Source organism: Actinia tenebrosa, unplaced genomic scaffold (genome assembly GCF_029948245.1).
Source record: "Actinia tenebrosa isolate PJP-AT-01 unplaced genomic scaffold, QUT_ActTen_1.0 PGA_scaffold13__45_contigs__length_12533684, whole genome shotgun sequence".
NCBI lineage: Eukaryota > Metazoa > Cnidaria > Anthozoa > Actiniaria > Actiniidae > Actinia > Actinia tenebrosa.
Window position 1 is genome coordinate 10,512,114 of NW_028292573.1, and position 10,974 is coordinate 10,523,087.

The window sequence follows — 10,974 nt, forward strand, 5'->3', positions numbered from 1 at the left end:
CACACCACAATTGTTTTGCATTTTCTTCAAAATGTGGTTGATCGAGTTTGTATGCGCGCGAAATCATGAGATAATTTGTCTTTGTTTCTCATGAAATAATACCTACCTATATAATCCATTGTAAATAGTTATATATATTTCAGATAGTAATAATAGTTTTAATAGCAATAGTAATAGATTTTTTATTATGTAACGATATGTATACTTTCTCAAAAAAACAATGTAAATTCAAAACTTAGGACACCCTTTGTAAGAGCATCGAGGCCTTTAAAAACTCTCAGGAAAATCATCATAAATTATTATTATTATTATCATTGTTATCATTATTATTATTATTATTATTATTATTATTATTATTATTATTAGAAATATGTCCAATAAAGGAACTGAACTTTGACTCTCAGACAAAGGACAATATGTACTGGTTTTGAAGTCTCACGCAAGTATGCGTGCATCTGATAAAGAAGTTCATAGGTTCCCTATCAATCGATCAAGGTACGAAGCTATTTGATGCTCTACAAGTCAATTAATAACTACTCCTTGATGTAATTGACATCTACATTTCGGAAGAGTGGCGTGTGCGCTGTAAATCAATTCTTAAGATGTCGACAATATGTCAAATCTATGGCTTAATTATAAACTCTTACAACTTTAATTTAAAATTGGGAATATCAAGTTAAATGGGTCGGAGGTATTAGAAGCGCATTAATTTTTTTTCTAAACAGCGGGGTTCCTGTGGATTACTCTACCAGTAAGCAGCGCTCGTTTCACGGGAAGTGGGTCGTTCCAGGCAGATGGTTATTTGAGGCCCCAAAGGGCATGCGCGCTCATTAAAGCCAAATGCGCGCGACAAACTCATTAGTGCAGCCTATAAAGGCGTGAGTGTTTAGGGTAATCTAAACACAGCTCACTGAACAAAGTTAGAGACAAGTGGACTGAAGAGAAGTCAAGACTACAATAGATATGAGTAAAGGTTAGTCAACATTCCGTAACTCTATTGATTTCTATGTTTCTTAACTTCGCGAAACTCTAGGTTTCCAGCAAACTGGAAGGTTTTTGTAGATAGCTGATGAATGCGCACGCTGTTTTAGTTAGGTAGACGAGAGAGAGAGAGAGTAGCTTTAACCAGTTCTTTGGACACACAGATCAATGGACACACACACCATCATTTACCTGTAGTTCGAACTATCTATCTAAACCCCAATCAAGTTTATATATATCCCCGTCATTTAATATTTAACATTGCATTATAATCTTTGTGTTTCGATAAGCTTGTTTTCATATCTTTTTTTAAGCTTAGTAATTCCTCAATAGAGCGATGTAGTAACATAACGAGGTTATTCTTGATACCTCCGTCAATGCCGAAGGGTAAAACAAATCGTTTTTCTTATTTACTTCTTTTTAAACACTACAAGCAAAATTGCTTACGTGGTCCATATATAAATATACGGAAATTTATAGTTGACGCTGACCTAACTTTTAGTTCTCTCGAAGCATGAGAAATAATGCAAATTTGGTCTAAATAACAGCATGTATATACAGAATTTTAACACCCTGACACGATGTTCAAAGCCCTTCAAGAAGGTCGAACTTCACAAGTTTAATGTTTGAGATATTTTTTATCAATTCTATTGTTTTTTAGCGGAAGGAAGAAATATTCCAACAGCAAAGATACCATCGCCTCGTATTGCAGAACAACCTTACAGAAAGAGCACATGGAAGTTTACGAGTCAGGAATTGGTTTCCTCACTCTACGGATATTTTACAATCCAAGATGATTCCCTAACTCTAGACAAGGAAGTAGGTTCTCCAGGTAGGTAAAAAGGATTTGTGGGTTTATGGAGGAGAAAATTTCTACCTTTATTTGGGATTCTAATCCCAAAAAAATCAAGATTTGTTTACAGATAAATCGCCAAAACAGCTTTCTTTATTGATTTAAGGCATTGTGTAGCAGAAAGAACTCGACATTCAGCAATTGGTTTTTGTTCTTTATGTAGTAATTACAACTAGTACAGGCTTCACTGACATCGAACAATAGAGACAACAAGAACGCTAAGCCAGGACATCCGCTTCAAAAGGGCCTAACGAACTTAACCAAAAATTATACAAGCAGTTTTCACGCGAGATTTGAGTCCCTCGGGAAACTTTCAAAAGCCAAGAAGAAAGGCATTCTATGTAAAAAAAATTCGTTGTGTTGGAAAAAGTAGAGTATTGTACTTGCTTCTAAAAGCATAAATAAACAATATTATATCTTCGACATTCAGTCATTGCGAAAAGACGCTTGCACAAATAAGAAATACGAAAATGGCTTTCTTAAATTCTTATTTAAGGTATTCATGGAATAGGTTGTGTAGCGGAGAGCCCATGGAGTTTATTTACTGAATACACAATTTACTGATAAATTTAAGTGTCCTTTGTCCGCGTTATGAATAAAGCAATACAGAACCTGTACCCTCAATTAAGGACATCTTACAAATCGCGAGAACTATTGACGGATTTAAAAAATATATTTTTGACAAACTCCTTTTAAAGTCGATCTTTTTCGTACTTTTTTTGCGCTCTTTTTCGCCGGAAAAAATGAAGTTACTCAGTATCTAGTCTAGTTGGCTTTCACGTTCTTTTTAGACCTTTGTTCTTTCAGAAAGTAAGTGTTAAAAACGAATGATCTTGGAATTCTAAGAGACAGAAGTGTCATCTTACTAAAGAAGTTAGGTTGAAAGGAATTAGTGAGAATATTTGAAGGAATTTGACTGGCTGTACCGAATTCAAAGGAAGGACGGCTCTGTAAATTAACACTATCTATGCTCTAAAAGTTACTTAATTTTTTCACAATATTCCTGCTAGGAAAACCGTCAAAATACTTCACCACAAAGCTTTCCCAAATGTTTTTGAATGAACTGTGGTTTTTTTTTCACTTACATTCTGACGTCCAAGACATACTTGTATTTTCAACATTTAATTGCTTTGAGATATTCATTATCTTTGTCTTTGAAGACTAAATTAAGAGGGGCTTTGAATTAGCCAAAGAAAACGACCAAACAAAGCCTAGTGGTTTTTGATTTCCCTGGAATGTCCAAGCAACTCCGTTTTCTAAAGTAATCATTTTTGTTATCATTCTGTAATGTCTTCACAATCGATAGTCTCTAAAACACTTCAAATTAACGAGCTGTTCTCCTTCAATTGGTTTTAATCAATACAAATGACCCCCCTCTTAGAAAAACCTGAAATAAGCGAGGTGGTTCGTGACGAGCTCATCAACCCAGCAAGCCAAAAACACCAGTTTATAACAACCATTATTTCTTGGGTTTAATCAAAACTATTCAAGATGAAGCCAATGGAATTGTTAACAGTAATAACACTTAATATTATCTCAAAGTTGAAACCCAAAGGTTACACGAAACCACTTGTCGTACTCCTTAAGAATCAAGAGCTTCTAGATCTTTCGTTAATTCATTAAGAAGTTAGAGTAAAGGGAAGGTTTGGGCGTTTCTTCTTAGGATTAATTGCATTTGGGGAGTGGTCTTCCTAGTTTTCTTTCCATCAATTTCTATCGACCAAAAACTCAAAAATTTCCCAGAACCTAGAAGGAAATTAACAGTAGTATTTTCCAACTTCGTCGGCTGTGTTACCATTCCATACTGGCTTAGTTTCTTTTGAAACCAGCTTTACTTTTACAACCAAACTAGTTCTTTTACTTTATTATGTAAATGGCGATATATTGAGGTCATTTAGCTGAGTTGATGGCTCCCCCGGTCTGTGTTAGGAACCTGTCTGTTTGACGAGGCGTGCGAATCTACCGAGCTAGCTACTAGTTTACTCACTTAATACTTAAACTAAGGCGACACGCCGAGATAAGTCCTAATAATTGAAGCAAAAAATAACCTTTTTATATGCAAAACGAGGCCAAAACGACCTATAAATTAGACATTTGCGACAACATTTATAGAAAATGATCCGGCCGGCAACTAAAATAAATTTTTTGACTGACTGACTCGTAATTTCGATAATAAATCGGTATTTGATGGACATCTTACTGTCATCCTTCTAGTCAAAATAATTACAATTTCTTTATATCATTTTTGTTCGATATTATCTGAAACATCGATGGCGGGTTGTTAGGTTATTTAATGTACTTTGTTAGAGCTGTGTGTTTATCTATTCGTTCATAGTTTCAAACCAAAAAAATGGCGCACCTTGGATTAGTGTGAGCTAACTTCTTTATTTGAAGCTTGTTCGTGAAGCACGCGTCCACAACATATATATTTAAAAAATTGTTAAAATACAAATCCAAAGTAGCTTTCCTACTCTCTCGTTTAGTATTCGTTTCATTTATTTTAAGAAAATTAAAATTTCCGAATGATGCCCAAAATTTGAAAAACTAAATATTTTTCAATCAATGTCTTTCAACTTTTCTGATTCCTAAGAAAATTGTTATTGCATGAGAATAGATTGAATTGACAGCGCGAATTCGTCAAAGCAGATGCAGGCGTTCAATTCTTTAATTTAATTTCATCCAATTTCTTTGCTAAACATTTGTCTATTATATTCAATTAAACTTTGCCCATTCTCAATATCTGGCTGGCAATCAGATGAATGGGCTCTAACACTTCAAATAAACAGCGTTCTGAAATTATCTGCATGGGCAAGCTGTTATATCTATGCCAAGTCTAATATAAATACATAGACTCTCCGATTATTTGCAAACTTGAGAAATTTTGACCCAGTACAAAAAAGGCGGGAAAATCTAATTTCTCATTTTAGTATTCAATTTTTGTTTTCTTGTTTTTCGGTTCGGTATCACGAGTTTTAATGATTTCCAAGCCTTTATATTTGTGTGAATTTTTTATAGGAAGAAAAGGTGGGTTTATATTCGAAAAATAAATATTTAATAAAACATATAATCAGAAAAAACGCGAAATAGTCGATCCTTATTCATGTTATTTTGTTCTTCCTCATCAATTGAAGTACCAAAAAATATATATTCAATTTAGACAATTTCCAGAACTAAGCATAGTTAAAAACGCTTTATCCATCATTTTAACATCCACATGAATCGAACAGTTTCTCATTCTTTGAAAATTTTATGACTTCAAATATATTGCGTTCTTAAACTATGCGAGAATTTTTTATCGGATTTTTCTCGAAAAAAGCAACAAATATTCTATTCGTTATTAAACTAAGACGTTAATGATAGAATGTTTTACTACTCATGAGCAAAAGGCTTTCTGCGTTTAAAAATTGGGCAAAACTTCTTCATATTTATAGTCGTAGTTTTCCAAATTATCTTAGTAGCCATATATATTGTACTTCAATACTATTCTTAAATATCAAAATAGATATATATCTATCGATATAGTCTTAGTCTTAATACGTTTTCCCCACCGAAAATCAAGAATGACGTACAGCTAAAGCATGGCCTATTGCTGTTATCTGCACATCTCTGTAGTCAACTTTGGTGGCCATAGTCTCCTAACTTCTTTTTTTATTTGTACTTTTAATGAAAATTTCGTCAGATGTCAAATGGGGACTGGATTAATTAAAAGAGGTTTTTTTCGTTAGTAATGACGAAAATAGTAAAAGATGAGACTAACGACTTTTAGGTAGGGAGTACAGAGTGTGAAATATCGCTTTCATATAGCTTTTTTCTCGTGTCACTTTTAACATTTTTTGATGTCTTGTTACTTTTCGCTTTATATAATACGCGTTTTAATTTTTCTAGCCATTTTCTGCCTTTGTTTGCATTACCAGTTTTAAGTTAGAATTGATTTAGCCTATGAGTAGTGAAAACAAGACACGAAAAAACATGGAAGCATGGCTAAAGTTAGTAAAATATATGACAAAGTACTGGGGAAAAATTCATTTGGCGAAAAAAGAATTTGTGCTCCAACGGAGTGCATGGCGCCTTCGTACTTAGTGTGTAATCGAAAATTACTGTGCCAAAAATATACCATTTAAAAATTCTGTAGCTCACAAATCCTTGTTATTTAATAATTGATAGAGATAGGCTAGCACGGTTAGTATACATTTTTTTAATTATTCCGTGCAAATAATGCTTATTTGATTTGAGTGAAGGAATTCCAGATGAAGTTTTGCCAATTATCAGATCGCGTAGAAGTTATGAAGCCAAACTTTCTTTCTTTTTTATCATGATATCATCTTTGAGAATAAGATATATTGAAATGGCGGCAAAACGGGCACGTGTTTGAGGATAATCAAACATAATTTTTGTTATTGTTGAATTAATTTATTGATGAAAATCGCCCGCCCTTCACCGTCTATGAAAAACCATTCGGCCCATTGAAGGCAGGCTTAAATCGTAAACTCCAAACCATCCCAGCTGCAAAGGCGCCAAACTTTAAGTCTTTGAAATCTCGTGTATTTTGTTTATCGATTAGGAAAATTTTCCAAAGTAATTATGATAATTTATCCCATTATACGAATTAGACTTGGTATCAATTTTGATTAAGGATTCTCTTATATATCTTAGAAACCCTATGGTTTTATTGTATCTTTTTTAAATTGATTAAAAATGTATTCTCAATTTCTATTGCTTTGAATTTCATTGACTTCAAAAGTCTAATTGAATTAATTTAGACTTCAATGAGAAAGGATTTGTACAGTACTCGAGAAGGAATATAATTATTTTTGGGGGTAAGAAATGGCTTGAGTTTGAAAGAAAAGCTGGTTTAATCGTTTAGTTTGTCTTTAAGCAGCATAAAAGTGAGAGAAAACTTCAAATACAGTTACTGGGACTAAGATATTAAGGAATAACTAGAATTGAGTTAGGTGATCTAAACATGGTTTAAGATTGAATTTACTAGTCATTAACGTGCATTTATTTCCGCATTCGCGAATCATTTGAATCTATCGCAAAATATTTCAGCCGAAATATTTTTGCAGGAACAATTTATATACCTTCTATATATCGGAAATAATGGAAGAACAAAAGAAAGAGCTTCGCGTTAAGCTAATATAACTACGAATATAGATCAATGTTTCTCTTGATAACCATTTTTAAATAGCTAAAACATGCTGTGTCAAAAAAAAAAAAAAAAAAAAAAAGAAAGCCATTTTTTATTTGCGACCGGAAACTTCTTTTTTGAAGTTTTGCCCAAAAAGTGTAGGATAACTTTCCTGTCAAGACGTTTTTGTTTTTCACAGGTTTTTGCCGTTGATTGGTTTGGAAGCCATTTAAAGGCCACTATAAAGCGTCTCATTTAAAACTTGGGGAAAGAGAACATGAAAGAAAGTAAAATTTTTTTTAGTGCTTTCCAGCTCGTAATATCCCTCTCCCAAAAATATTTTTTGAAAATAAAACGGCTTACTAGTAAGTTCAAACGTATTTTGCTTAGCAAATCCAAAATAATTAGCTGAAGGCTTCACGCTTGTGCAACTAACTTGACCGGATTTGCTTGGTTTATCTTCAAACGTTAGTTAAAGATCAACATCCTGAGAGTTCTGTTGATATCTACTACATTACGTATTGTTTGATGCCGGTTAAGTATTTTTCAGTGGGAAATGGCGGACGCCACTTGATCATTGCCATAACGCGCGGGAGTACATAGTACACGTATGAGATGAAATCACGTGATCGATTCTAGCCAATCACATGGTTAGATTTTAATTAGCGTACAAAGTTCGAAAATAGAATTCAGTACTGCGGTAATATCAACATTTTTCTTTTCTTTTCAGATGAAATGCCTTCTCCCAAATCAAGCGCAGACCTAATCTTCTCAAAATTCACTTACGGAGGAATATCCGAGACACAGACACCGCTGACCAAACCACCCAGCGCACTGCCAGACGGATTTCGCTTGGTTACTGTTACCATGGGAAGGGGAATCCATTATGCTATTTTTTGCAATCAGAAAGTGATTATGAAGGGAACGCGTTTTGGTCCTTACACAGGTTACCTGGTGAAGCCTGGTGATTTGAGTGCTGGGGAGGACAACCCGCATATGTGGGAGGTAAGTTGTGATCTCGCTCACTTTGGTCCCCCTCTTTCCAGTTAGAGGGGGAGAACTTATAATTGGATTTTTCGCACCAACACGCCCCACTCCTTGCTGTGGGACTTCCACTACTTCATTGATCACAAAAGCCTATTGGATTGTCATAGAGCTATGTACGACTATTTCAAAAAACGTTGTCATCGCCAAAGGCGATAGGTCATTCCGAGACGGAAATGGTTTCATGGACTACAAACAATATCGAATCAGTCTCAACACTAAGGTATATGTTCTTGACCAGAATAATACGATGTTCTTGGAATTACCTATCTCCTATCGCTTTTCGCCTATCGCCTTTGGCGATGACGTTTTTTTGAAATAGTTAGTAGATGTATATAACGATCTTAACGAACATTTGCATGGGCCAGTCTATGTCATTATTATCTAGAATATCTCAGAATACAAAACTCTGATCGCAGAAAATTGATTATAAATATTTTCAATTGTTTACTATCCTGTGAAAAGAATAGAAAATTGCCTTGTAGTATTCTTTAAAACAGATACTGTGTTGTTATTTGTGAGATAAGATTTCAATTCCACTAGGAAAACGGCTGCAGCGGTCTAAGTCGGAACTATGCATTTAGTTTTATCTTGTCAAACATTGATGTAGTCCCTTTTTTCCAATAATAAAGGTGTTCAAGAACAATCGATTAAGTTACTACATCGATGGCACTACAGATGACGACAACTGGCTCAAGTTTGTTAACTGCGCGCGTCAGAGTATAGAACAAAACCTTGCTGTTGTCCAAGAAAATGATAAGATATATTATGAAGCGAGTAGAGATATCTTTTGTGGAGAAGAGCTGTTGGTTTGGTATGGAAAGACCTATGAGATGTACATGGGCATTCCCGTAGGGGTTGCACCGACGGCAACTAAAATTACCGAAAACAAAAAGGAAATCCAGAAAGGTAAGCCATGGTCTAAGGTTTCTTTTAAAAAAAAAAGAATTAAAAAAAAAAAAAAAAAAAAAAAATTAAATTAAAAATAGAGTAAATAATTATCAATGAAATTTCAAAAATGTTTTTTTTTTTGTGACACTGAGCTTTCGCGAGTGTTTTTGTTTGAGGTCCGTTCATTTACGGTTAGCTTTAACATCTATGGATCGTTGCGCAAACAATTGCGCAAATTACGACAGTTTTCGTATGACTTTGAAAAGTTCAGGGCAAGAACACGGTCGTGACACAGCAAGGGATACGCCAGACCAATCACATTGCACGAGAATATACTCTCCATCCAATCAAATACCCGGAACACGACATAAACACGGCGCAGACACGGTCACGCCAAGATCACGGCACTTTTAGACCAATCATATTGCGCGTGAAAAAATCAGCCAATTAAAATTCTAGAAAGTCACGGTCACGGCACGTAACGCTTACGGCACTGAGTTTTTCACAGCCATACGAAAACTGCACTAATGTGAAAAGATAGACTAACTTGACTGGCTCTAAATCTTATCCAAGACCTCAAGTGTACGCATTTTCCGTAAAGCGCTGTTATTGGATATATCATACTGCAAATTTTGGGAAGCCGTTTCAATGTTCCAATACGTTATGTAGGCGCTCTAACAGATCATCAGAGGATATTTATCGTATTTGAAAACCGCTGTGTCTCACGCTTAACTGCGTAGACAAAGAATGCCTGTTAACTCACTTCCTGCATGGCTCGATGTAGGAGAAGATCTTAAACTAATTATTTTTTCTGGTCATGTTTCAGGTACAACTGGTAACTATTACTGCGATCGTTGCAATAAAGTCTTTGCATACAAGTACTACCGTGACAGACACCTCAAGTACACAAGATGTGTTGATCAAGGTGACCGTCGATTCCCGTGCTCGTTGTGTGACAGATCGTTCGACAAGCGTGACAGACTACGAATTCACGTTCTTCACGTCCACGAAAAGCACAGACCTCACCAGTGCACGGTGTGTGACAAACGCTTCTCGCAGTCTTCCAGTCTCAATAAACACATGCGCGTACACAGTGGAGAGCGACCGTACAGATGTCCTCACTGTGAGAAGGCATTCACGGCGTCTTCTATCCTGCGCACGCATATCAGACAACACAGTGGCGAGAAACCATTCAAGTGCAAGCACTGTGGACGCGCATTTGCTTCACACGCCGCGCATGACAGCCACGTGCGTCGTACACATACCAAAGAAAAGCCATGTGTGTGTGAATATTGTGGAAAAGCCTTTGCGCAGTCATACGAGCTGAAGTTTCACATCAACATGCATACTGGAGCTAAACCATACACGTGCGAGAAATGTGGTCGGGGATTCTCGAGCCCTTCGTCTCGTGATCGTCACCGAGCGAACTTCGATTGCACCACGAGGAAAAATCGAGCTCCGAAGGTGATGAGGAAAAGCAACCAGCTGATTGGACAAACGACAAACACGATCATCAAACAGCAGATTTCTGAAGAATTGTAAATTGAATACAGACGCGTTTGCAGTCGTTACATTGATTTTCCTACTCGCAATTGATTTTGGGAAGGAGGATTACGCAACGCTTATTATTTTTCTTCCCTTGATCCCTTTTGCGCTCAGTTGATTCTTCCCTTAAATTATAGAGAAGCGACTGGGAACCATTCCGAAATAAATACATCATATAAATTTATCACGCTTTCAAAAGCTGCAAATTATTCTCATTTTCGTACTGTACGCATGTCAAGCGAAAATGTATAAAACACTTCAAATAGAATTAAGAAGTACCAAATAGAGGCTTCAGAAATAACTCGATCGAGGACGAGTTCAGAAATAATATTGTCTATTCTTGCATTTTTTCATAATAAAATGTTTATGAATTCAAAATCAAAAAAATCTTATAATCAGTATTTTTTGCTTTACCAAAATCTCACTTTCTTACTGCGCATGCTCGATGAAATACCAGTGAATACCTTATGTACGTGCTCGTACTATACTCTAAATATGCTTCTGGTTTAAAGTACACCTCTGATTCAATATA

General features: G+C 35.5%; 1 protein-coding gene across 1 annotated transcript; it reads left to right on the forward strand.

Moving 5' to 3' along the window:
• Positions 1–912: 912 nt before the first annotated feature.
• LOC116292153 (PR domain zinc finger protein 14-like) lies at positions 913–10,780 on the forward strand. Its single transcript, XM_031699417.2, has 5 exons — positions 913–973; positions 1,643–1,813; positions 7,693–7,967; positions 8,639–8,915; positions 9,724–10,780. The coding sequence occupies exons 1-5, from the start codon at positions 964–966 to the stop codon at positions 10,437–10,439; spliced, it is 1,449 nt and encodes a 482-aa protein (XP_031555277.1). The 5' UTR covers positions 913–963; the 3' UTR covers positions 10,440–10,780.
• Positions 10,781–10,974: the final 194 nt, after the last annotated feature.

What these genes read in the sequence shown, in the direction of transcription:
- LOC116292153 (XM_031699417.2), top strand. An exon ending in CAAGGAAGTAGGTTCTCCAG is followed by an intron (nt 1,814 to 7,692) that starts GTAGGTAAAAAG and finishes TTTTCTTTTCAG; the next exon opens with ATGAAATGCCTTCTCCCAAA. An exon ending in ACAACCCGCATATGTGGGAG is followed by an intron (nt 7,968 to 8,638) that starts GTAAGTTGTGAT and finishes CCAATAATAAAG; the next exon opens with GTGTTCAAGAACAATCGATT.